General features: G+C 46.3%; 1 protein-coding gene across 7 annotated transcripts in view; it reads left to right on the top strand.

Moving 5' to 3' along the window:
* Positions 1 to 27686, top strand: part of TET3 (tet methylcytosine dioxygenase 3) — a 126824-nt gene that overhangs the window by 61233 nt on the left and 37905 nt on the right. For 4 of the 7 annotated variants that reach the window (XM_031949629.1, XM_031949630.1, XM_031949628.1 and 1 more), the window contains one exon: positions 14957 to 17468. In XM_031949629.1, the coding sequence (XP_031805489.1) occupies positions 14957 to 17468 (2512 nt within the window). Of the gene's footprint in view, positions 1 to 9444; positions 9573 to 14956; positions 17469 to 27686 lie in introns of those variants that run through there. The other 3 variants (XM_031949633.1, XM_031949634.1, XM_031949631.1) reach the window with 3 other exon arrangements.

Below are 27686 nucleotides of genomic sequence, written 5' to 3'. Positions count from 1 at the left end.
CTGGGAGGTCAGCCGAGGTGACGTGTAGAAAATCGGTGTAGAGACAGTGCCCTGCAGTGGCCAGCTCTGACGGGCAGAGTGGTGGGTGTCTGGAGTCTGCTTCGAACATGAGCTTGGGAAAAGCACAGTGTCAGTCTCAGTTTCCTCATCTGTAAAGTCAGGGTGATGGAAGCACCCACCTCTCGGGGTTGTGCTAGAAAGCTAATTCGCTAGTGGATGTAAAGGGCTTTGCCATCCTGAAAATGTGACCGGTCTGTTTGCTAAAGAAAGTGCATTGCTGAGATGGTAGAAATGATACCAAGTTTGGAATTGGACAGAATTCTGGTTCGGAATCCTGACCACACCGCTCAAGGCTTACATGGGCTTGTTTATATTTAGGGGTTTCCTCAGCTGTGAAATGAGGGTTTGGACTGGAGCTCTAGTCTCTGGTTCTGTGACTCTCTGGGGGGAGGCTTCCTGAGACTCAGGGGCTTCTGAGGCTCCCAGAATGACTCAGACTTGAAGGAAACAAGCCCCTCCACTTACAGACGAGGAAACTGAGACAGAGAGAATTGTTGGTGGGCTTTGAAAGCCTTTTTGACCTGTCTCCAATTTAGTTCTAACTCCATCCCCTGGGATCTGTTGAGAGGGAGCAGTTCTGCTCTCCTCAGGTTTTCTCACTCCCTTTCCTGACTCCAGGCCTTTCCCTCGGGTTCCTGGTGGCTGGAACTCCCTCCCTTATTTCCATTTTCTGGCTCTCCTTCAAGTCTCAGTGAAAGTCCCACCTTCTGCAGTAAACCATCCCCAAGCCTTGATCCCAGTGCCTTTTCTCTGAGATTATCTCCTTTTATCCTGTCTACATCTGGCTTATCCACTCTTGTTTGCAAGCTGTCTCCCCTATTAGATGAGCAGGACTTTAATAGGGTGTTTTTGTTTTCCAGTCTTCTGGGCTCTTAATAAATGCTTGTTGGCTTGACCTGAAGGGACTTGCCCAGAGTCACAGGGGAGTGGCAGACACGATTTGATCCCAACTTTTTTTTTTTTTTACAAATCAGGAAACTGAGGCCACACAAGGAATAAATACCTGAGGCTGAGAAACCTCATTATTTCACTTATGAGTATTTAACTGTCCCTGCCAGGAGTTCCTGTGGGCAGAGAGGAGGATGCTAACCCTAAATGCGCTGGAGCATCCTGGTTCTAAAGCCAGTGTGTCCAGGAGATACCCCATCTCTGTCCTTCCTTTCTGTTTCCAAAAGCCTTGGCTGTCATTCTGCGCTAGCACCTTTCTTCTGAGGGGATCCCAGGCTGGCTTCCTGTCTGCTTAGCACCAAAACAGTTGCACGGGGGAAGGAGAGGACAAGGGTTTCCCAAACCGGTCTGACCACTGGCTCTCCCTTGGGAGTAACCTGCTTGGAAAATTGCCCAGATGACTGTCTTAGGTGGGGCCCCAGCTGCTGCTCTGTAGAGTGGCAGTCCCATCCGGAGACTTGGGCCAGAGACAGACTCTATGTGGCCTTGGGGGGGGGGGCTAGGGAAAGCAGGGGGCAAGAGTGTCAAATTAAATGTTCTCCAAATAGGGTCTGTGTAGAACGTCAGAGCTAGAGAGGGGCTTGATTTGCTGGTCTAATCCAATAGCTAACCCCTTTTTTCATAGAAGGAAACTGAGGAACAAAGAGTTTAAATGGCCCGTCCATTTAGGAAGTTGCATGTCCAGTTATTTTGTACCAGAGGCTGGATTTGAATCCAGGCCCATCCATTCTCTCATAGCCCCCAGCAAAGCATTGAGCAAGTTTGAGGCCATGTGTCTGCAGCCCCTGAAGACAAGCATAATGTTTAGGTCTGGGAAAACATTTGATTTGGAATCAGAGGAGCCTCAGCCATTCCAATTCTGTGTGATTTTTGGTATTCCTCTTGTTCTCTAGGAATCTCAGTTTCTTTGGCTATAAAATGGGAGCATTGGAATAGATGAGACCAAAGGACCCTTTTAGGTTTAAATCTAGGACAGTGTGACTTCTTTTGAGAGAGGAAAAGAGAAAGAGTATACTAGCTTGGTTGGTCTTAGAGCAACAGTAGCAAACTCAAAAGGATCCCTGTGTGCACATTGACTTAGAAAACTTCAAATTCACATTATCTACGTTACATTGTATTTTCATCCATTTTTGTTAAACACTTCCTGGTTACATTTTAATCTGGTCTGAACTGGAGATTGTGTTTATTCCTCTGGCAGTGCTTGTGAAGGGGGAGCCTTGCCGAGGGGGAGGAGGCAGAGCCTGGGAGTACTGTTACTACTTATACTAACCTCCTGGGGAAAGGAGGAAAGATGGCATATTCCTGAAACTGCATAGTCCTGGGACTTTCCCTGAGACCTGAAACTCCATTCCTATAGAGGAATGGAGAACAGCTTCATCGTTCTGGGAGCCTCGGTCCAGCTCTGTTCTAGCGTACATTTGGAGGTGCTCATCTCCACTGGGAGGTCCCAAGGAATTACTCTGGTCTTCATTACCCATAAGACATGGCTTCTAGAGAAATGCATTGGTTAACATATATAGCTGTCTTAAGGGAGGGGAGGGAAAAATTTAAACACAAGATTTTATAAGGGTGAAAATTATTCATGCATATATTCTGAAAATAAAAACTTTAATTAAAAAACCATATGTTAAGGTAACTAAAAACAAACAAACAAATAAAAACAAGATGGCTTCTAGGAGTCTATCAGACTCAGAGAACAGAACCCAGGAGAACTTCCAAGGAGGGTGATTTGTGGGAGATGGGTCAGGAACTCAGAGATTCCCAACTAGAATCGAAGGGAGGGGCATTGTCCGTGTCTGAGGCAAGATCCCAATCCAGTCTTCTAACAGGACTTGAATCCAAGTCTTCTAGCTCCAAGGTTTGCTCTCTAGCCATTATGCTTTTAGTTCTTTTCTAGCCCTGAAACAATGCTTTTCTAAGTAGTTTGTTCTGTAGGGGAATTGTTCTTCTCTGTGTCTTTGGCCTTTTGAAAGAGAGGGGTATGGCCTGGTGGGATGTGGGCACGAACCAATCAAAGGGGCTTATCCGGTGTTGCCTCGACTTTCAGAGTCTGAGCATGGGGGCAGTAAAGGTTAGAAAGGCTATGTGGGGCCATGGAGTTGTCTTTGAAAATACAGATGACTTATCAAGCTTCTCAGCCTCCTCTTCAGTGACATTTTGAGCTAGGTACACAGGTAGGAGATGGCAAGAAAAGGGTGAAAACTTTCCCATCTGGAAAATAGGCATGAATCACCCATGTCTTCCCCACACAGAGAAAAGATGTTGCTGCATTTTGCTCTCTGGGGGCTGGTTGATTGAGCAGAATGTTCAATGGGAAATATGTTAATTTTTAGAGAGAGATGACCTGGGTTTTATATTCTGTATTGCCTTGTCTATACCTCTATTTCCCCATCTATAAAACAAAGGGTTTGGACTAGGAGACATATAAGTTTTCATCCAGAATTTTAAATATTTTGTCATGATATGACAATATTTGTCATGTTGTACAAGAAAAATAAGACCAAGAGGGAGAAAACCACAAGAAAGAAAAAGCAAACCAAGCATCAAAGAAGGTGAAAATACTATGCTTCGATCCACATTCAGTCTCCATAGCTCGCTCCCTGGATGCGGGTTGGCATTTTCTTTCCCAAGTTTATTGGAATTGTCTTGAATCCCCATATTGTTGAGAAAAGTCACGTCCATCACAGTTGATCATCACAGAATTTTGCTGATAAGGTATATTCTTTAGTTTCTGCTTACTGTATTTAGCCTCAGTTCTTCATGTAAGTCTTTCCAGGCTTTTCTGAAATCAGCCTGCTCATCATTTCTTCCAGAACAATAATAGTCCATTACCTTCCTATACCATAACTTATTCAGTCATTCCCCAACTGATGGGCATCTTCTCAATTTCCAGTTCCTTGCTACCACAAAAAGAGCTGTTACAGATATTTTTGCTCATGTGGGTAATACAGATTTTTTTTAAATGCAGTTTTTTTCCAGAATATTTTTATGTAAAGTTGGATTTGTATAATATGAATTTACATAAAATAAGAAATATCAGCAAATACATTATTAATAATGTGTCACAATCTTATTTATAATGTAGGTATATGTTATGGTGTCCAGTAGCTCAGATTTTCTTGCTGATGCCTTTAGAAATAAAATAAAGTCTTAAATGAATGAAGGGAAAAAGCATCCACGAATCACGAAGGGAAAAGAATCCACCAAAGCACTTATACTAAGCACTGAGAGTAAAGAGTTAAAAATGTGACAATCCCTGCTACATAATAGGTTGATTCAGGGAAGGAGGGTTCTGCAGCCTTAATGACTTTTTCTTTTACATCTTGTGGTCATTGTGTAAGTTGTTCTCCTGGTCCTGCTTACTTGCCTCTGCGTCGCTCTTTCCAAGTTTTTCTGGCGGTACCTTTCTGCCGATCGGTACGGTGACTTCCCGTACGTTACGATTTGTCCAGGGCCGTGGGTACATACTGGTTTTTTGTGAACAACCCAGATGTGGTACTAGTATTCAAACACTCTGACTTTGAGCCCTTTTCTTTGCAAACTAAAGTTGGTTTTGGGGAGGAGCACTTAGAATTACATGAAACAATTGCAGTCTCATCACCAAGTTCCTCTTTTCAGTGGCTTCTCCCATAAGAGGATCCAAATGTAGGAGTCTGCAAAAATTAATATGGTAAAGACAAGTTGTTCTTATTCAGCCTTTTAATTTCCTTTTAAATAAAACTTCTTTGAAATCTGGAGGGAGGGGAAGCAAACTGAGATGATATTAACAGGTTTCACTGCTTTGGAATCCACAAGTGAGGGAGTCCTTGACAAATAGGTTGACTCTCAGCCGCAAAAAGAGTCTCTGTAAGCAGCCTGAACTGCAACAAGCCCTGAAAGGTTTACAAGGACCCTGTGAAGTAGCTACAGAAGTTGTTCTTGTATCTGATTTGCAGATTAGAAAACTAAGGCTCAGAAGAGAAGGGAAACCCCCGGGACTCACATAGCTAGGACATGTCAGAATTGGGATTCTGAGCCAGTTCTCCTCTTACACTGATGCTTATGCCTACTTTTTTCTGTAGTGTAGGTGCTACTGCTGGGCTCCCCTTACATTGATACTCGTGTCCACTTTCTGCTTTAGCCTCGGTGATGCTGCTGAGCTTCTGAGTTGTTTGGGGAGTCACTCTGAGGGGAATCTGTTAGAGAGATTTATTTAGTGGTCCTGACAATGGGGAAATGTCCTGTGGCACAAGCAGCTTCTCCTGAACAGATGGACCACAGACATGTTATGGAGGTGTGAGTTAACTATCTTGTGCTTCTTTTCATATCTCCAGTGCTTATAAATATTTATATTTATAAAGCAGACCCTGGGCAAGGTTCTTCAAGCTTCAGTTTCCTAAAAGCACCTGCCATTACAGGAGTTGTATGAAGAACAAAAATGAATTGTGTGATCCCAAAAATGCTTTGCGAGCTTTTGTCTAAATAAGATGGTTGTTTAAAGTAGAAGAGTTCTGTAAGAGAGATCAATTCAGGGCCTTTCAAGCTATTAACACCTCAGTGTAGAATGGATGCCAGCTGGCCCAGAGCCGGAGCCTGAGGAACGCTTGATTTGGGTGGGGAAAGTCTGGGTCAGGGGCCCTTTCAGGCAACCAGTAGGGACAGAGTTTGTTGGAACTCTGCTAAAGAAAGTGAAGGAGAGATTCAGGATCCATCTGGAAAGGATGGGGAAGACTTCTGCATGTTTCTAGTCAGAATAGAAAGAATCAATAACTAAGTAGAGATGGAAGAAAAGAGCCAAAATGATGAACTACTGGAATCATGGCTGATCTGCTGGAGAAGAGTGGAAGAGATAGGATCTGGGCTGCATGGGAGAGGGAACATCCTTAGTTACTAGATACTAGAGCTGCCTATGTGCATAATACATATTTACACATATATGTAGATATTTTTTCTCCCCTATCATTTTTTGATATATTATCTCCTGGGCCTATATATATATATATATAGTAGGTGCTTATTAAACACATGTCAAGTGATTGCTGTTAAGGTATTAGGAGTTGTAGAGAAGGAGGAAAATTCATAGAATATGTTCTCATTAATGCCATTGTCCTCACCTGAAAAAGTGGAAAGAAGAGGAGATTTTTAAAAATCGGTTTAGGGAGGAGTCAAGAAATCACTTTCTGCCACTCAAGCCCAGTTGAGCTTTTCCAACTTACATTTGAAGTAGATGCCTCACGTGAATGACTTCTTCCACCCCCCATTCAGCGGAATTGAGATAGTAGCGATAGTAACAGCACTGAGGTTTCCCAAGGTGTGAATGGCAACGGGCCGAGAAAGAGATTGGAGCCTTAAATAATATAGGGATTAATTGATCATTACGGGATTTGGTTCGGGGAAAGGATGAGTATAGTTAGAGCTCTGCCTCAGAGCAAGCAAAACGTTCCAGGAAGCACGGAGCTTAAAGGGAAAAGCTGTGAGTGGATGCTGACATCAGTGGGGGAGAGCCCATGATGTCCATTAATTTTCTCTTAAGGAAATTGTGTGATGCAGTGGAAGGCAAATCTGGATTTAAACTCTGGCCTCAACAACTAGCTGTGTGACTATGAACCAAACCTTATATTATCATGATGGCACGACGTGACCTCCCATGTTACTGTGAGGAAAGCATTTTGTAAATCTTCAAATGCTTTTCAATATGACAATGATCATTTTCTAGGTTTTCCTGCTAGGCTAGAAACTTTGGGGTATTCCCAGAGTCCTGTATGCTTTGTACAATAATGATAATCCTGATTTGGCAGATGTAACAACAAGCATTCTACTTATGGATGGGGAATCTATAAAAAGGCAAGGATCCAGGAGAAGAATCAAAATGTCCATTGTGGGTGCTATCCACATGAACTCCACTCATAAGTTAGCAAGGAAGCGTCCAAACTTAGCCGAGTTGTCAATTTGTTTATGCAGATGGAGGGATTTATGCTGGTTGTTTAGGATCGGGACATTGTCCAACAAAAATGTTGGAAGGGTTATAATTAAAGAGGCCGTGCTTTGTAAGCCATGTGCACTCGGCAAAGGAAATGATGGAAAGTGGGTAGTACATCACATCAAGTAGCGAAAATTTAGCATTTAACCAGGTCTCAGTCTTGGATCACTTCTACCCTCCACTGCTTTTTCTCCTTCACATGTTAGTGAATGAAAGAGAAAATTAAGCAACTGCTCTGGGTTTACTATGAATTTATGTTGCACAACCTCAATTGGGTCCTCGGTGCTGCTAGACAATTCTATTAGAGCTCCCTCATCAACACACTCTCCCGGTCTCCAGAGTGAGTCTTTGCAAGCCTTTTCATCCCTTCTCAAATCTCCTGTGGTTTGCCTCCTCTCCACCTTCTCAGCTGAAAATTTTGCCTCATGTTCTTCAGAGAAAAATCAATGAAGCCATTTGTCATGAGCTCCCTCTTCTCCCCCATCTTCTATCATTCAAGTGCCTTTTGTTCCTCTATCCTTCTTTACTCCTGTCCCACACAAAGAAGTGACTTTACTCCTTTCTACAATTTGACCTTCTGCATGGATAAACCCATTCCATCCTATATTCTCTAAAAGATTGCCTCTTCTCTTATTCAGTCTCCCAGCTAATCATTCCCCTGTTTTCCCCATCTTTCAAAAAACAAACAAACAAACAAAAAAACATCCTCTCACTTCATCCTTCCATCCCTGCTCTCATCCTACATCTCTTTCAGTGGATAAACTCCTTGAGAAGATCAACAGATACAACAGAGCTCCTTAAATTTTTTCCACTATCACCTTTTTTGCCCAAGAAATTTTTATGTGGCTCTTTAAAATAGGTTTACAAACCAAACATTTACTGATACTAAATCATATTTTCTTGACCCCCCCCCCACATTCAGTTACATGAATCTTGATTAAAAAACTGATCTACAATGTGTGCCTCCACTTCCTTTCCTCTTACTCTGCTCTCTCCAAAGTTATCAGTGATCTTAAAAAAAAAAAAAAAAAAAATTGGTTTTTTCTTTCTTATATCACCATGGTATCCCTTATGTGTCTCTCCCTGTCCTTCCACAAGAGTCACCCCTTATGACAGAAAATTTTCAGGGAGATGGACAGTCAGCACAACTGATCTATACATCGAGAAAGTCCAAAATTCGTGCCATGTGTAATGCCCATGTTCCTCCTCTCCATGAAGTAAGAGGTTGGGAGTGATTCCTCACATCTCTTGGAGCCCCTCGTGATCTTTATATCTTTGTTATATTCCTTTGAATTTTCTGGTGCGCAGTTTTTCTATTTACATTGCTGTGGTCTCTATGTAGTATTTTCTTAATTCTGCTTCCTCTATTCTGTATCCGTTCCTATAGATCTCTGGCTTTTTGCTACCCATCACACACATCATTTCTTACACACAGTAATATTCCACTCCATTCGTGAACCACAGTTTGTTTAAAAGTGTTCCCCAATTGATGGACATCACCTTTGCCCTCACCAAAAGTGCTCCTGTGGCTATTTTGGCACAAACGGGGACTTGTTTCTTATCAGTGGCCTCCTTGGGGTACAGAGCGCAGTTGCTAAGTCCAGTTTTATGATCCTTATTCTTCAGATCTTCGTGATTCCAGCTCCGGTCCTTTCCAATAACTCTGGAAGGAGAGCTGCTCGGCTTTTCTTGAATGTTCTCATTTCGAATTGGGCTTCTCACCCAGAGAGCTTTTAATCTTGCCTCTTGGATAGATCGCGATTCTGTCTCACACCAAGACTAGTTTGAGGGAGACCTTTGTGAGGGGGCTGTAAAGGGGGAACCTAGCATGGGCTACTGAGCAAACAGGTTGTCGGGGATGACCGATCTGATTTCCTCTTGTAAAATGAGTTAGATAATGTCCCTTCCAGAGCTTGAATTCTGTGAAGGAGATGGTGTTTCTGGGTTCGGGATATTGTTCTATGCTGCGGGGGAAGGGCTGGAGGTGGTGTCTCTAGGTTCGGGGGAAGGGCTGCAGGGGCATTTTGCTGGGCGCCAGCGCCTTCGGAATGATAGGATGCCGCCACTAAGGACTTAGTATTTTGTGCCCACTTGGAGCAACACTGGCCTGGGGGCCTTGGAGAGAGGGAGAGGAACCATGCAATGCCCAGGGGCAACTTAGAGCAATCTTAAGAGCTCGGTTACCTGAACACCTTTTCCCCACTGGGCTGCCACTATATATAGACGCTGGGGGGGGGGGAAGGGAGGGGGAGGCTGGGGAAATGGGGAGAGAAGTCTTGGAGAACTGGAGATGTGGCTGCAGAGCTTGGGAGAGAAGTGGGAGGGGGAAGGGGCTGCTTTTGGGTGCTTTCGGATCTTCCCTGCTCCTTATTCTCTTGGCTAGATTTAGAAGACTGGGGAGGGGGCAGGGAAGTTGGCCAGGAGCGGGGGAGGGATTGAGGGAGGGACTGGGCAGGGCGGGGCTGGGCTGGGCCGGGCCGGGGCCATGCTGGGGCTGTGGGTGCCGACCGAGTGAGCCTGCCTCTCCCCAGCCCCCATTCAAGACCCTCGAGCGGGCCAGTCTTCCCCTGGACTCCACTGCAGGGGGACCTGCTGGTACGTGTCGGTACGTGTGCGGGGTGCCTGAGGTAATGGCCCCTTCAGCCCCGGCTGAGGCAGGGGCGGGGGGGCGGGACTGCTGCTGCTGCTGCTGCTGCTGCTCCAGTGCCTCTGGTCGCTTGCTGCAGCGGCTTCCTGCTTAGCTCTGCCGGGAGGGAGCTGGGGCTTGTCACGTTCTTCTGGCCCCTGGGGAAGGGGAAAGGGAAAGGGGCGGGAACCCTGCAGCCCCCGGTTTCAGGGATCTGCCCAACCCCCAATCTGAGGGACTGACCGGGAAAGAGAGAGACTGGCTGGGACCCTCTCCCTGCAGAGACCCTGCCTGGGGGTGGGAGTGAGCTGACCGGAGGCTGCGCTCTCTTGGGGGTGGCCCGGCAGGGGTGGGGGCTGGGGGGGGCAGTGGAAGAAGGCTGAAGCCAGGAAGCCGGTGCCTTTCTGGACGGGCAGGAGGTTATGGGGGGAGTTGGATTGGGCCCAGCCCTAGAGGGGAACTGAGGGCAGGGGCTGCAGAGAGCCCCAGTTTCGGGCAGGACCAGAAATCTGGTGTGCTTGAACACTCTTGGTTTGTATACACAGCTGCAGAGACTTCCCCAGTGGGAGGGCCCGGCTGCCTTCCCACCCCCATCCCGGTCTGCTCCCCTCCAGGCGGTGCTGCCCTGGGGGAAGTGGGGAGCGGAGCTCTGCCCGCCTGAGAGGCCTGAAACTTCAGTGAAAGCTGGGGGGGAGGGGGGAGTGTAACAGAGTCTGTGATCAAGGTGGGTTCCTGGGGAGTGGAAAGGGCTGAGGAGGTCGGGAGGGAGGAAAGGCGGATCTCTGAGACCAGTGAAGCAGGTTCTGTAAACTGGATCTTGGGGCAAGAATGGAGGTGGGGGGAGGAGGAATATTCCTGTGCCTTAACACCATGGGGGAGGGCATTGATTTCAATCTAGAGGCTCCTACCCTTCAGCCCAGTACTCCTTTCCTGTCAGTAAATTTTCCTTTCCTTCCTGTCCAATAGGAGAGGAAATAAATCCTTGAGAGATTATTTTCAATAGATAATAGTTATTTACCAACTATTCCCTTGTCCCCTGGAGAAGCTCATTGCGGGAGGGGGGATTCATCCCCAGAGGAGACTGACAGTAATTGCTCAGACACAATAAGAGGAATATAATGTAACCGAGACAATGTAGTGCAGGGGCTGGGATGCACATACAAAGCCCCGGCAGATAGAATGTAGCAGATGCATTATGGGGAGGAGGGGACCCCCCCCCCCCCAGGTAGCTCACAGGTTGACGGGCTCTGACTTCCCCGATGGCTGCCGGTCCCCAGCCACAGTCCGGCAGACGCCCTGGGACAGGTGGACAGACTATTTCTCTGTAGGGAAAGGAGTTTTTTTCTAAAGGTGATTTTCCACTCTGAGAGCTTTATTTCATCAGCAATTCCCAGGAGAGGAGTGTTCTAACAGATGAATAATTGAGCTGCCCTTAGGAATCTATCCTAATAAAGCACAGAGAGCCAGTGGGCTTCCAGCCGGCTCCCGGCCACTGGGGGCTTGGGGAATAGAAGGATTTGCTCTTCCTTTTGAGGGGGCTGGATGTTTGGGGAACGTGATGGGGGTTGGGGGCTGCTGAGCGAGAGGCTGTGATAGTTATCTCCTTGCTCTCTCTGCCAGAGGAACAAAGAACAGAGCAGTGGCTTGTGCCTGTGAATTAACTCAGCTAAAGAAAAAAGGCTCTTATCACAAGGCAGAGAAATGGTCTCTTTTGAATTAACCCTTAGAGATCCCAAGGGCGAGAGGAGCCAGTGTGATATTGTTGGGGAGGGGGGACTCTGCTCACTTCCTCCCAATCCCCATCACACACTACATCCATCTTAGACTGCTTTGAGAGGGGTAGTGTGCTGATGGGGGAGGGGGGTGTGAGTGGGTGCTGGCTATAGGTTTCTCTTCTGAGCAGACCACTCTGGGAGACATCTATAGATACTCCTGGAAGAGCAACTAGGCTGGGGCAGGACCATAGGGGGATTTACGGACGCTTAGTCTGGGGCCCTTAGATGAGGGGGGAAGGGGCAGTCATCAATTACTTGAAGGGCTCTCAGAGAGACTTGTCTCAGGGACCAGCACCGGGAACAATGAAGAGAAACTGCTAAGGCAGATTGGGGATTGAGCTAAGGGAGGACTTACCTAAAGACAAAATAGACTAAGCAAACAAGGAACGGGCTGTCTGGGGACTAAAGGACTTCCTCACCCTGGTCGTCCTCAAGAAGAGACTGGATAGCCTTTTCCTTGCTAGGAGAAATCCTGTTCAGCTGTCAGTTTGACAGAGGGATTAATTTTTTTTTTTTTTTTTAAATAATAGTCTTTTATTTTCACGATCTAGGCAAAGATAGTTTTCAGCATTCACCCTTGCAAAACCTTGTTTTCCAGATTTTTTCTCCCTCCCTTCTCACTCCCTAAACAGCAAGTAATGCAGTATGTGTTTAAAATGTGCTTTCCTTCTATATATATTTCCACGTTTATCGTGCTGCACAAGAAAAATCAGATCAAAAAGAAAAAAAAAAAATGAGAAAGAAAACCAAAAGCAAAAACAACAAAAGGTGAAAATACTATTTGTGATCCACGTGCAGCCCCATAGTCCCCTCTCTAGCTCTCTTCATCACAAGTCTGTTGGAGATAGCCTGAATCCACTGGCTTTTGAAAAGAGCCCATTCCATCACAATCGATGGTCACATAATCTTGTTGTTGCTGTGTACAGTGTTCTCCTGGTTTTACTCATTTTACTTAGCTTCAATTCGTGTAAGTCTCTCCAGGTCTTTCTGAAATCATCCTGCTGATAGTTTCTTACAGAACAATAATATTCCATAACATTCATATACCATAATTTATTCAGCCATTCTCCAGTTGATGGGCATCCACTCAGTTTCCAGCTTCTGGTTGCTACAAACATTTTTGCACATGTGAGTCCCTTTCCCTCCTTTAAGATCTCTTTGGGATATAAGCCCAGGAGTAACATTGCTGGATCAAAGGATACACACCGTTTAATGGCCCTTTGGACCTATTTCCAAATTGCTCTCCCTAGTGGTTGGATCAGTTCACGACTGCACCAGTAATGTAATAATGTCCCAGTCTTCCCACATCCCCTCCAACATTTATCATTATCTTTTCCTGTCATCTTAGCCAATCTGAGAGGGGTGTAGTGGTACCTCAGAGTTGATTTTTGAGGCCTTTCCTATTCTGAGCTATTCCCCGAGACTCTGTGATTAAATTGTCTTTGGTCAAGGAGTGGTAAGAAATTATAATAAATAATAATGGTCACTAACATTTAAGGAGTAAATGAACATTTGCAAAGCCTTTAATATTTGTTATCTCACTGGAGCCAGACAACAATTCTAAGAAGCAGATGATCTTATTGTCTTCAAGACAATAAATGTCTTCATTTTACAGATGAGGAAATCAAAGCAGAGAGAAATTAGTTGAGTTGCCCAGAGTCACACAGTTAATAAGTGTCTGAGACAGGATTCAAACTCAGATCTTTCTAATCTCCTGTTCCATGCTCTATTTCCTCTATCATCCAGCTGCCTGAGATGGGCAGAATACCTTCTCTTCCAGGCATTCTGAGTTCAGTCCTGAGTGACAGTAGCTCAGTGACTATGGATAGAGGTGTTAGAGCAGAGATGAGCTTTAGAGACCTTGGAGTCTGACTCCCTCATTTACAGCGAGACCTAGAAATGCCCATTAAAGCCAGTAGCTACATGCCAGCTTGTTAATACTCTCAGACAATTCTTGTGGTCAGGATTTCTTTTTCTTTATTGAGTCTCACTCTGCTTGCCTCTCTGTAATATAGAATGCTGGATTTGGATCCAAAAGGAATCTTAAAGACCATCTGGTTTGGTGTCCTCATTTTACAGAGAAGGAAACTGAATTCCAGCGACCTTATTACAAACTCATTTACAAATCCAGAGTTATTACTTCAAAGAAAGGAAATTTGTGCCAAAACTAAAGCCTAAACTCTCCGAGACTGTGACGAACCTTAGGAGTTCCCTGGTGTCAGAAGTTGACTAGTGCAAGGCTGAGTGACCATTTGCTATCAAGGAAATTCTCATTCGGAAATGGTTGGGTTAGATATTCTTGGAGATCCCTTCCAACTCGGAGATCCTGTAGTTTAGGAATTTAGTGCCTGGCTCTGACTTCCCCAGCTGTGACCGAGATTATCTGTTAATCACGGCTCCCTGGTCTTAATCCCTTAGTAAACATGTTTCTAGCATCATGATCCATGATCAAAGTTGAAAAAAACTTGGGGGAATCTTGTAGCCCATCCTCAGTCCTACCTCTCCTTAGAGACAAGTCAGCAGACTTTTCACAGCATAAGTCCCTGATTCCACAGACCTTAACTCTACCTGCAATCTAGAACTCTTTCCACAATCATGTGCTTCTTCCGTATGCGAGATCTTAGCTCCTGTTGCTGGGGCCAGCTAGGAAAAGTCCAGGACAATTATAGCCCTGACTTTCTGGCTGAGAAATTGGTTTCTCCCTTGTAACGAGGAATCTTGTGATGGTCATTAGGGTGACCTCAGCCACCCAGAGACCTGAAGATGCCATAGCCAATATTGCCCGGGCACCTGCTCCTTCTTATATTGAGAGATCCCTGCTTTTCTCTCTAGTGCTTCCTGATATTCCTAATGTATTCCACCCTTTGACTCCCTCACTTTCTATAGAAAAAGAGGAAGTGTTTCATTCTGTCTTCCTTGCATTGTGTTCTGTCTAATTTCCCTTTGCTTTGTGCTTTATGAGAAAAAATCAGTTACACCAAAATATAATGGCATATGCAACATTTCAGTCCATATGCTTCCCCCACCCCCTACCCTGCAACATTCTATAAGAGGACAAATGTTTCCTTGTAGACCAAGTTTTAATCAAAATTCAATTGCCTTTTAAAACAATGTTTAAGTGTAATTTTTTTTTTTTTTTTTTGCATCACCATCATTCTCAAATATTTTCCTTCATGGTGAACCATCCCTTAAAAGAGAGACTTTTTTTTTTTTTTAAGAAGCAGAACAAATGAGCAAAATGAACCAACACTAATGAAGCCTGAAAATCTTTACACTGTTTCTCTTTATTTATATTCTATAAAGTAGGAGATGGGATTCATTCTTGCACTTTGTGCTTTGCGGGGTTTGTAAGGGTCTAATGTCTTTTGGTGGAGCACATTGTAAACTTTGCGAGGTGTATATATGATCTATTCTCACTTGTTTCCGGGGGGAGATGATCTATCCTTTGGAAATAATGGCAGTGGGGTAGGGCGTGCAGTGCCAGAATGTCTGGGCAGGGTTTGCTGTGACCTGTAACAGGCCGACGGTCATGTAGTGTGGCTCACCTACTTCTCTTGTTCTTCCTCTCCTCCCCACCCCCTTCCCCAGACAGGCTTGGAGGGAAGCCCAGTTGATGGACCCGTCCCAGGCCGGATGGACCCAGGGCCAGTGTACCATGGGGAGGAACGGCGGCTGAACACTCCCAGGGCCCCAGTCAATGGGGCCGGAGAACCGGCTGGGCCGGGACTACTGGGGGTTGGGGGAGTATGGCAGGTCAACCAGAAGCCTGATTGGGAACCTTCCCCCAGCCCCGCTCATGCTGCCCACCCAGAAGATGCCCATGACCTCGTGGCCTTCTCGGCGGTGGCCGAAGCCGTCTCTTCCTACGGGGCCCTCAGCACTCGCCTTTATGAGACCTTCAATAGGGAGATGAGCCGGGAGGGTGGCGGCAACCTCAGTGGCCCTCAACCTGGCCCCGAAAGCTATTCTGCGGGGGGAGAGGACCTGGACACCCTTCAGACGGCCCTGGCACTGGCCCGCCACGGTATGAAGCCACCCAATTGCAACTGTGATGGGCCCGAGTGTCCTGACTACCTCGAGTGGCTGGAGGGAAAGATCAAATCTGTAGCTGTGGGGGGAGGGGAAGACCGGTCTCGGCCTCCAGAGTCGTTGCCTCCAAGTGAAGTGGGCCTCCCTGCTGCACCTGGGCCCCTCCATCCTGGTGAAGTGGGCCTCCCTGCTGCATCCGGGCCCCTCCATCCCAATGAAGTGGGTCTCCCTGCTGCACCCGGGCCCCTCCATCCCGGTGAAGTGGGCCTCCCTGCTGCACCCGGACCCCTCCATCCCGGGGATGTGGGCCTCCCTGCTGCACCCGGACCCCTCCATCCCGGGGATGTGGGCCTCCCTGCTCCTGGGCCCCTTCATCCCGGTGAAGTGGGCCTCCCTGCTTCTGGGCCCCTCCATCCTGCTGAAGTGGGCCTCCCTGCTCCCGGGCCCCTCCATCCTGGTGATGTGGGCCTCCCAGCTCCTGGGCCCCTCCACCCTGCTGAAGTGGGCCTCCCTGCTCCTGGGCCCCTTCACCCTGCTGAAGTGGGCCTCCCAGCACTGGGCCCCGGGACCCTTCTCAGCCCTGACGCTCCCCAGCTGCACTCGCCCAATGGTCTGCCACTTTCGGAGAGTGCCCTAAACATCGCCAAGGAGAAAAACATCAGCCTGCAGACAGCCATCGCCATAGAAGCCCTCACCCAGCTCTCCTCCACCCTGCCCCAGCCATCTCCCTGCCCACAGTCCAAGGCCTTATCCCCAAATCCTGCTTTCCGACCTCCTCAGTCCTACCTTCGGACCTCCCCGTGGCCTGTGGGCCCCCCGGAAGAGCCTCAGTCTTGTGCTCCCGAGAGTTCTGCCTTCCCTCCGGTAGCCCCCCGCACTGAGTTTCCCGAGGTCTGGGGCCCAGAGAACCCCCCAGTGGCACCTTGCGCCTCCTGGCCTGTCCCCCGCACCGGTCCTGACCCCATGGCTGAACTGGAGCAGCTTCTGGGTGGCTCCAACGACTACATCCCCTCATCTTTCAAACGGCCCGAGGCCCTGCCCACCAAGCCCAAGATCAAGGTGGAGCCCCGCTCCCCCCCTGCGCCCACGCCCAGTCCCCGGAAGGAGGCGCCCACTCCGTCCTCAGATCCCGACACCCACCGAAAGGTCCAGTCGACCCTGCAACAGCACCTGCATCACAAGCGCAGCCTCTTCCTCGAGCAGAACCAGAACGGTGGCTGCCCCAGGGCCTCCTCGGTGCCCCCCACCCGGGGCTGGTGGGCCCCTCCGATTCCCGGGACCCCTCGACCCCTGGACAAACCAGCCAAGGAGAAGAAGAAGAAACAGCTGACTGCGGTCGGTGGCCTGGTGGGGGGTGAAAAACGGGCCCTGGGTCTCAAGACGGTCACCAGGAAGATAGTGCAAATTAAGAAGCCCAAGGTCCGTGACTCTCACCCTCGCTTCCTGCCTGTCCGCCAGATCAACCTGGAAGTGTTGAGGAGCCCCACTCCGGGGGCCCCGAAGGCAGGCGTCACCCCTCCTCTGCCTGCCTGCAGGGGCGCCTCCGTGCCCGCAGCCCCAGCCCCTCCCCATGCATTATTTGCACCAGGTCCCTCTGGGGGTAGCCTTCTGCCCCCTACTCAGGAAATGGCTTGTCCCAGCCTCGCCGCCGCCCTGCAGTCCAGCCCCACTGTCCCCCTGGTCCCGGCCGATGACAAGCTGGAGGAGCTGTTCCAGCAGTTTGAAGCCGAGTTCGGGGACAACTTCGGCCTTGCGGCCGCACCCCCAGCCCCTGCCTGCTCCCCCGAGCAACTGGCCTCCTGCGTCCTACGCCCCGATAGCCCCTTTTCGGGGCGGTCCCGCAAACAGATGAAGATCGAAGCCTCAGGTTCTGTGGCTGTGATTTCTACCACCTGCCTGGAAGCAGAGGAAGGAGGCCTGGAGACCCCCATCAAGCAGGAGCACACAGCCACTCCCAATCTCCGGGGCTTCTTGGAGTCTCCTCTCAAGTACCTGGACACCCCCACCAAGAACCTGCTGGACACCCCCTCCAAGAGAGCTCAGGCCGAGTTCCCCGTCTGTGAGTGTGTTGGTGAGTCTCGCCCTCATGTCTCGTTTCGTGATCACTAGAGACAGCAGTGTCGTGGGATAGAGATGGCGGAGAAGGGCTTGATTTGTCACATTGTTCCCATGTGACAGATGAGGAAACCAAGGCACAGACTAGTCAAGTAATTTGCTGGGGATCATGGGTCTTGGAGGGAGGCAGAGAGGGAGGAGGGGGGAACTAGCCTTAAGGAAGATCAGGACTGGTTTCTTACAGAAGGAGAGATTTTTAGTTGGGACTTGAAGCTAGGAAAGCCAGGAGAAGAAAAGGAGGTGGGAGAGAATTCCAGGCAGAAGAGAAACCAGTGAAGACGGCCAGAATCCGGCTGGGGAGTGTTTTGTGTGAGGAGGCTGAAGTCCCTGGAGCTCAGTATATACAGGAGAGGAAGAGAGGAAGTTGTAAAAAAGACTGGAAAGGGAAGATGGGGCCAGGGTGTGAAAGGATTTTTAATGCCAAAGAAAGGGACACACACACACACACACACACACACACACACACACACAACTATTAGCAAGTGTGAACTGGAGGCCACAAGAATGAGAAGAGGTCAGACGGAGAGGACGGAAACCAAGGGAGAATGGGATCTTGAAGGCTTAGGGGGCGTGACAAGCACACAAGCCACAGAGAGGTCGGGGGGAGTGAGGTCTGAGGGAAGGTCATTGGACAGGAGAGCGATCCCGGTTTAAAAGATGTTCTTGCAAACCACATGCACTGGGAAGAGCCTTAGTCCGTCCATGAGCCGGCGAGGGATGGTCTCCAGGCCTGCCAGTGGGACTTTAGCCTCTGTCTGTGGGTAGCACACAGTATTCATTTCGAGGGAACTGACAGGTCCTCTGTTCTCTGCCGTGGTCAGGCCACTGGCTTATATCTTCCCTTCTGGATGTTATGTTGGGGGACGGAATAGATAAAGTGTAGAGCAGAGCAGGAAGCATGGCGAGAGTCTATTACGGTTACCATGCCATATTCCAGTTCACTGAACACGGACTTTTTCACTGTGCACTCTGCTAGCTGCCAGGGGTAGAGATTAAACTGAAATTGGGCCCTTTCTACAAAGACCCAACCCTTTGGGTGAAATAAGTAAATACATGACCAGATAAAGTAAGTACTCAAATGTAGACAAATATATGTGACAAAGTCAATAGAATGGTGGAGGCAAAGTAAATACACGACTGTATCATAAGTAAATACGGTGTCAGTGAAATCTAGGGTTACTTCCAGGGTCTGTAACAGCAATGGAAAAAGGGGGTGTTAGAGGGAGATGGTCATTTTTAGGGGCTTTATCTGAGGACTGGACACTTCTTTATCCCTATAGAGCAGAAGAGCTTTTCTTGGGGGGACTGTGATTTAATTTATAAAACATAAATATAAAACGTATTTTAAGAACCACATTTCAGTATAATTGGGTCCCTTTGCATTACGGTGTGGTTTTTGTTGTTTGTATTTGAAAGCCCGATTCTGAGAAGGGGTCCACCCATAGTCTTCACTCAGAACTCTCACAGCAGCCATTGATAGAAGGAAGGTTATTTCCTCTGTTCTGGAATCTCCCCCAGGACTTTCTCCTCTCCTGGTCTTTTACATGTTAGAAAGTTCCTACCTGCTTGAGCATCTTCTGGGCCAGCCATTCCCAAGGAGGACGGGCCCAAGAGAGAGGGAGCCCCTCAGGTGGCATCCTCGGGCAAAGATCAGTGCCAAGGGGAGGCTCCGTGTTCCCAGTCGCCCTGAGTCCAGGTGAAACCCCCAGCCTTCCGTGCTTTGGAGCTTATCTGAGGGTATCCATAGTTTTGGGGTTTTCTTCTCAGCAAGTCTTCCAGATCATAAGGTTTTCTAGAGTTAGAGCTGAAAGAAACTACCAACGTCATTGAAGCTAAATCTCATTTTGTAGATGAGAAAACATGAAAGTGGACAGATCAGTCAGGTCCTGATTGGTGGAGTCAGGATTTAAACCCACTTCTTCAGATGATCACAGCCTTGGTCTTTTATTTATGACGTCAACAGAGTAACTCGTACTAATCTAAGTTTGCAAAGTTTTGCATTGTCTCCTTTAGCTCTCATAACAAACCTGTGAAATAAATGCACAGGGATTATTGTTCCTATTTTATAGATGTGCAACTTGAGTGACTTTTCCTAGCATCACAGTAGAATTTGAACTCATGACTTTCTTGCTTCCATTCTTTGGGTTCCCACCTGCCATCACTTTGCTTCCATTTGCAGACCTCATGGGATTGTTAGGAAGCTTATCTCTTAGACCAGCTCTGGACACCACTGACTGCTCAGTTTTCATTCTTTGTTCTTAATTCTACAGTGCCAAATTTGGAAGGGACTTTAAGGACCATTGAGTCCCACTAAGACCCATTTAATATTGGCAGCCCGGCTCCCATTGCCTTCTGTGGCAGCCACATCACTTTGATACAGTTCTCAGTAGTGATGTTTTCCTGACATCCAGCAGGAATGGGCTTCTCTGCATCCTTCCCACTGCAGTAGGCTCTCCCCTCTGGGATCCCCTCTTGGATGTGATTGCCCATAAAATGGCTTTATGACTCCTCAGAACCTCTTTTTGTCCAGGCCAAACTTACCCGGTCCCTCGACCCAGGACAGTCTGCTCCATTGTCCTTTTATGATATCTTTATGACTTCTGCTCTCTGTTCCTTGTTCTGCCATCTAGGAGATACCAGGAAAGCTTTCCCCTGAGAGCTCTTTAGAGAGAAGCTTATGGTCACCTGTCAGGTCTTCAAGCTAAATATTATTCCCAATTCCTCCTCTACTACCTCCCTCCTCCCCCTCTGAAAAGAAACGATGACAGGAATTCCTAAGTTGGTGAGGAGGTTAGTGAGGCAAGAGCCAACATAACATAGGACCAGTTCCTTGCAGTGCTAAGTCCTTAGGGCCCTGGCATTGGGCAGCTAGCTCATGATTCCTTTCCTCAGGAGATGGAAAATCTTTCCAGGAGGCTCAGAGACCCTCCTTCAAAAGAACTCCCATTTCTAGTTTTCTTGTCAGTGTTCTATAAGATCATTCTCCTCATTTTGCAGATAAAGAAACCGAGTCTCATAGAGTTGAAATAGTCTGGTCGTATTCATAGTAGTAGAGTCAGAGTTAGCATTTATCCTAGGGCTGCTGACTTCAAACCCTTGCTTCACTGTTAATTAGGACTACACTAAATGCCAGATTTACCATCAACATAACACGGTGGAAAGACACAGTGTGAATTGGAGAAAACCATGTTCCTGACTCTGGAATGAGGAGATCTGGCTTCAAATCCTACCTCAGGGACTTTTTCTGTGAGTGATAGTAAACAAGTCATTTTACCTCAGAGCCTCAGTTTCCTCCTCTGTAACAAGAGGGGAGCTAGACAATTTACCAGTCCCTCCCAGCTCTAGAGTTGGGATTCTAGGATCTTAAGTAAAAAGGATTGCTCCTTTGGCAGAGCCATGAGACAGGCTGAGAACTTGGGCCTCCCAAGGGTCAGAGAAGCTAAGCTCCAGATGCCATGAGTGCTAGCACCTTCTATGCTAAAATGAGTATTGAACTTTCCATTCACTGTAACTCACCAACCATGTCCACCCACTTTTAAGTGTCACATGCTGGGATACTAAATCGGAGTTGACAGGGAATCTTTGCTTTAGGGAACTTGCATTCTACTGAGGGATTTACTAGTAAGTAAATCGAAAATTTATTTGATATAATTTTATGATTGATGGGAAACTAAGAACCTAGGAAGACCTCAAGTTGGAGAAGGTGTTGCTATTTGATCTAAGCCTTGAAAGAAGCCCTAACGTTTTTTTTCTTTCTTTTTCTTTCCTTCTTCCTTCCTTCTTTCTCCTCCTCTTCTGCTCCTCCTTCTTTTCCCTTCCCTTCTTCCCTCCCTGACATTTTAAGCAATGTGATAAAGGTTCTTTCTGCATGTGCAGTCACGCAGAACATATTTCCATATTGGTCATGACGTGAAAGAAAACAAGAAAAATAAAAATGCAAAGAAGTTTGCTTCGATCTGCATTCAGTTCTCTCTGTAGAGGTGGAAAACATTTTTTATCTTTTTTTTTCCTTTTTTTTATCTTAAATTCTTTAGAATTGTCTTGCATCTTTGTATCACTGAGAACAGCTGAGTCATTCTCAGTTGATCGTGATACAGTGTTGTTGTTACTGTGTATAATATTCTGCTCTGCTCACTTCACTATGTATCAACTTGTGTAAGTTTTTCCAGGTTTTTTCTGAGAGCATCCTGCTCATTATTTCTTATGTTACAGTAGTTCCTTCACAATCCCATACCACAGCTTGTTCAACTGTTCTCTAATTAATGGGCATCCTCTCAGTTTGCAGTTCTTTACCACTGTAAAAAAGAGCTGTTATAGATAATTTTTTTTAAACTTAGTGGTCTTTTTCCTTTCCTTTTTCTTTTCTTTTATTTTTTTAATCTCTTTGGGATATAGATCTAGGAGTAGTATTGCAGGCTCAAAGAATATGCTTGGTTTAATAGCCCCTTGGCTTGCCACATAAATTGACTATGGTTGGGATGAGACAGTTGTTGGCCTGAGGCATGACCTGGAGACAGGGAGAAATTAAAAGAGGAGAAAAGGGAGTGAGTGAAAACCAGGAGCAAGAATAAGAGGAAAGAGCTCAGGGGTTAGTGGGTGATTTTCTTCACTACCACTTCCCTCCCCCATACACTCACTAATTTTCCTAAGGAGGTCTATAGATTATGTGTCCCTTTCCCTTCCTTAGAGATCACGGAAGGCTCATCTCTACACACACACACACACACACACACACACACACACACACGCACCCTGGAAGATTATTGTCGGTCTATTTCTTGACCCTTGTACCAACAAAAGGCCTTCTTACTCAGTTCCCCATTTTTTCCTTCCATGGCCTGGAACCCCATTGCTAATGGCTGCTTTCCAAGTCCCTGGCGCCAGAGTACTATGATGAGAGTAATTACCCCGAAAGACAGGAACAGACTTTAATGCACAGTGATAATTAGTCTGGGTCGGCCTTTCTCTTCCACACTTGGTACAGACTGGTTGGGGCAAATGATGCCTCTGACTGTTCTTGCCTGGAGGCAACTGCTTTCTGGAGCTAAGGTGTCCACTGGCCACATCGATTACATCATAGTCCTTGCTCTCAAACTCAGAGCTGGCAAAACAGGTCTTATCACCTCCTGGTCTTGTAGTAAGGACTCTCAAATCTCCATCTGGATGCATGTCTCTGATATAAGGCCACAGGCTTCTGATCTTGATCTCCTGCTTAATATTTAATCATTGATTTGGGCATATGACTAAAGAACATGCTTATGGCATTTACAAATCACCAAAGCCTGTGGCTGATTTGTTGGGGGGCAGTTTAGATGATGGGCGATACTTCATGCATATAAATTTAACTATAAATACAAAATACACACACACATATATATAAATACAAAAATCTATTCTTGAACAACTAAAATGTACACAATGTGAAAGGTGAAGGAGGAATTATCTTTTGCCTTTTGGTGGCCCTCAAACTTATTAGCATGTAAGTGATATGAGGCTCCCAATTGCCAATAGACCCTATTGAAGATAGTAGAGCCCAACTTCCATCTGGACTATCGCCCTGGGCAGGTCACATCTAAAATGCTCCATTCAACTCTGATTGCCATATTTGATGGCTGATAGAAATATTTTGGAGAGCATCCAAAGGAAGAGAAGGAAAAGGAAGTGTGAGAGAGGTCTGAGGGAGTTCTCTTCAAGAATCTGAAAAGCTGACATGTGTGAGAGGGATTCCACTGCTTCTATTAGATTCCCGGAGCTAAACTAAGCCATGGGGGGAAGTTATTCGATCTGCATTTGACGAACAACCCTCTAATAATCAGCTCTTGGCTCTTCTGGAGTTGTTTCTCCCTCATTGTTTGGAGGTCCTCCTTCAGATAAAATCTGAATGGCCCTTTGTTGGTGATCATAGAGCCATTTCTCAGAAAAAAATTGTAGCTAAAGGTGGCAGGAATAAAGGAACCAAGGGCCAGGAAGGCTATATTATTTGCCCAAGCTCAAAAATGTATCAGAAATAGGATTTGAACCCAAGACCTTAGATTTCACATGTTGCCTCTCCTTCAATTTGAATGAAATTCTGTAGCTATCAGATTTCATAGATTGAGAGCTACAAGAAACCTTGAAGGCTCTTAAGGTCAATTCCTTCCATTTTTTTTTAGTGGAAGAAACAGGCTATAAAGGTTAAGTGACTTGCCTTGTCAAGACAAATTTTTAAAAAGAATTCAGACTTGGGCTTCTTTAATAAAGGTGGAACAAAGGATCCTACCATGTTTGGCCCTGGTCAGAGTACAGACACATCATAGGACAACACCCTGAGAACTGAAGTCCCCATATTTAGCCATTACCTAAAAAGAATCCCTATGACAACATATCCAACAAATGGTCATGTCTGTGTCTGTGTCCACATGACGATATCCAACTCGGGAAGACCCAAACGTCTAGATGCACTTTCCACTTTTGGACAGATCTCGTTGGGAGGAAGGGCCTCCTGACATCCAGCCTAAAGTAGCCTCTTTGATATGGCCTCCATTTCTCCTGATTCTGTCCCTCCTGCTAGACACCAAAGGAAATAATCCCTCCGTGGTAGCCCTTCCCAATCATCAGGAAAGCTGCTTAAGCCTTTTCAGCCAAATAGTCCCAGGTTCTTCCAATGATCTGCCTGTGACATGAAATGAAGGTTTATGGCCATCCAACTTCTTCTGCTTCTTTTGACCAATTCCCAGCATCTGATACTATTGATCCCCCTCTTCTTGGATGCTCTCTTTTCTTGCCTTCTGTGGCACTGTTCTTTCCTGGTGTCATCTCAGCTTTATGGTTCCTCTCTCTGCTTTGTTTAAATGGTCATCCATTTCCCTCTTCCTCTGACAGTTCCTCAAAAACTGTCCCTCCCCCTACAGCAACACATCCCTTTTAAGGCCATTAAACAAAATTTTACTCTAGAAGAGCCTGGCTTAGTATAGTTCCTTGTTGGTAAATGCAAGTATATTTTCTTTCCCTTAATTAAAAAAATCCGACACTTACATTTTGTTATGAAACATCTTCTTCATAATCCTTCCTATTCTGATTTGATTTTCTTTATCAAGAAAGTTTTTAAGTTATATGTTGTCTAAATTGTCTTTTATGTTTTAGGATGTCCCTTTTGTTATTTAAGATAAAAATTCTCCCCCTGCACTCCTCCCTCACTCCCTCACTTCACATGCCTGAGGTTGGGAAAAATTTCTCTCTGTTTTTAATGGTTGGATCTTTTATAAACAAAGTACATATGCATTTGGGCCTTATTGGGACATATTATAGAAACTGAGGGTATAATTAGAACATGTTTCTAATTGCTTTCCAATTTTCCCAGAACACATCTTTAAAGTCATAAAATTAACTGGTCCAAAGTATCCAAGAAATACTTGTATTTAGTGACTCTTAAAAATGTGTGGCAAGGGGCAGCTGGGTGGTGCAGTGGATAGAGCAGCACCAGCCCTGAAGTCAGGAGGACCTGAGTTCAAATTTGGTCTTAGACACTTATCTCTTTGTAGCTGTGTGACCATGGGCAAGTCACTTAACCCCAATTGTCTCAGCAAAATTAAGGAAAAAAAAAAGTGTGGCAAAACAGACTTCATTGAAGGATTTGCTACTTTCATGGGGCCATGGATTTAGACCTGGATAGGATCTTAGATACCATCAAGTCTGACCCCATTTATTTTACAGAGATGGAAACCAAACCAGTAAGAGATTAATTGCATTAATGTATGGTCACAGAACAATTAACCTGTTTGAGGAAGTATTTGAACTCACTTTTATGGATTCTGTATCCAATGGTTTTATCCAGTATACCACATTTCTTATATGTTAAAATCATGCTGTAGTAATTTTTTAATAATTTTATTTTTCCCAATTATGTACAAAGACAATTTTAACCTTTTTTTTTTTTAATTTTGAGTTTCCAATTTCTTCCTCCTTCCACCACCTCCTCTCTCCCTGAGACAAGTTGATGTAGGTTATATATGTACAGTCATGCATTTCCATATCAGTCATGTTGTGGAAGAAGAAACAAAGAAAGTAAAAAAAAAAAAAGCTTCATTCTATCTTGCAGGATTTTTTAGACAATAGGGATTGTTTTCTTTAGCCTTCTGATCATTAATATCAGTCTCTTACAATGTAGGTCTTTTGAGAATAGGGATTGTTTCCATGTGTTTGTTTTGCCGGTGCTTAGCATTATGCAGATGGAACTCAGACCTTAATAAATATTTGTTGATAGATTTGAATCAAGACAGAAAAGATTTGAGTCCTCAGTGTAGCCCGAAAGTCCTTCCCCTATTGCCCTTTCCACTATATCCACACCCCCTTCCTGTCCTCTCCTTGTCTTTGCCTAGAACTTTGGAAGTTCTCTTCCTATATGGTACTTTGCTGCTTGAAGGTCTCGCTAGAAAGAGACTCGAGGCTGCTTGGATTCTACCATATGTGGCAGAATCCAGGCTCCTGCTTCGCACACTTTGGCTGGCTTCCTGCCATTTTGCTCTGGGTTCTTTATCTCTGTAGTTGCTCCGTCTTGCTCACCACTGCTCCCTTCCAGAATTGACGTCCCTTTTGCGAGTGTCCTCAGTTTTGTCTGGGGCGATGGTAGCTTCATGACTCTGAACCGAATCCCTGCTAATAGCGCTGATCTCAGAGACCCAGAGATCTGAGTTCCAAGTCCTTCCTCTGTGACCTACTGGCAGGAGGACTTAGGGCAAGTCACTTAACCCCTTCATGCTCTAGGCTACTCTCAGAGACTCTTAAGTGGTTGAGAAGGTGCCAACTTGCATTGGAAACTTCCTCACTGGGGCCTCCCACCGATGAAATTGCCGGTTCTGTTCCCAGGCCCTTTGGACTATTTATGGATGTTTTCTATTTCCTCTCCCCCTTTTTTTGATGTGTCCTCTTCTTCTCCACCACCTCCTATCCCCTGCAAAGCCAAAACAGAGAAATCTCATGGCTTGCATTATGCTTTCTACTTGTGGGGGCTGCTTGGGCAATCGCTGCCAAATCCAAGGCTCTTCTCCACTTGGTCATTGTTTCTTCCCGGCCCCCAGGTCCAGGCCTTTCTTTCCCACAGAAAGACATTCTTTTCCTCTTTTTTTGGAAGCTTCCCCATGGGTGAGGTCAGGCAGATTAACCCAGACCTCTCTGAAAGGGAGGGTGAAAGGTCAGACCTAACTGCTTCTCCCAGCTTTTCACCAGGGCAGTTGACAAGGAGAAAGATTCATGTCCCCCATTGCATGCGGACAATCCCCGAGGTCCTCAGCTCCCTTGCTCTCTACCTCCTCTGACAAAAGGATTCGCATCCCCTCTCTTCACTCACCCACATCTCTGTAGCTGTCTGAAATCTATCCCTATTGTTAGTCCCGAGTTTTCTTTTGAGTCAGCCTGGAAATGTGGGGGAAGGGGGAAGGGGAAGGGAGGAGGTGTTTGTGGGGTAAGATGATTCATACTGGGTCTTCTGATGGAAAAAGAAGAATGGCCCAAGAAGCCCCAGAAATATCAGGTACGCAACAGAAATGATGGCACTTCCAGGATGTTCAACCAGTCCCCATACAGATCTGGGTAATCTATATTAGAGATGGCAGGTCTCTTTCAGTCAACCTTCATTGAAACTTGGGTTAATATCCAGCTTTCCCCAATACCATCGCTCACTCATGGTCCCTGGCTCAGGAGCCATGCCCTATGATTTCCGCGAGTACCAAATTGTACCCTGTACCTACGGTCACTCCCTTATTCCGTGGAGGTTGTATGAAGAATCCCAACTCACCTTCATCAGAATCTCAAAATTATGGGTGAAGGAGTCCCATTACCACTTCCCACTAGTACCTCAAGCTAAATGTCCATAACTAAGTTTATTAATTCTCTTCTCCCCGGCTACTCCTTTCCTCATTCAGCAATTGATCTGCAAGCATTTAATAACCTTTGATCTGCTGGGCACTGTACTAGTCACAGATGCCAAAATGAATCATTTCCAATCTCCTGCCTGTGGTGTCCTTCACTGGCTCCCCAGCTGCCTCAGCCCCATCTTTGACCCCATTTTCACATTCGCCACCAAGTCCTATTAAACTCTGCTACATCCCTTTTGTGTCATCTCCTCATATTGTTTCATTGATTCCCCAACCATGAGTAGTCTGGATTGATTCAAGGTCTCCTAACATATCTCCTATCT

This window comes from Sarcophilus harrisii, chromosome 2 (genome assembly GCF_902635505.1).
Source record: "Sarcophilus harrisii chromosome 2, mSarHar1.11, whole genome shotgun sequence".
Taxonomy (NCBI): Eukaryota; Metazoa; Chordata; class Mammalia; order Dasyuromorphia; family Dasyuridae; genus Sarcophilus; species Sarcophilus harrisii.
This window is presented reverse-complemented; position numbering and strand designations above follow the sequence as displayed.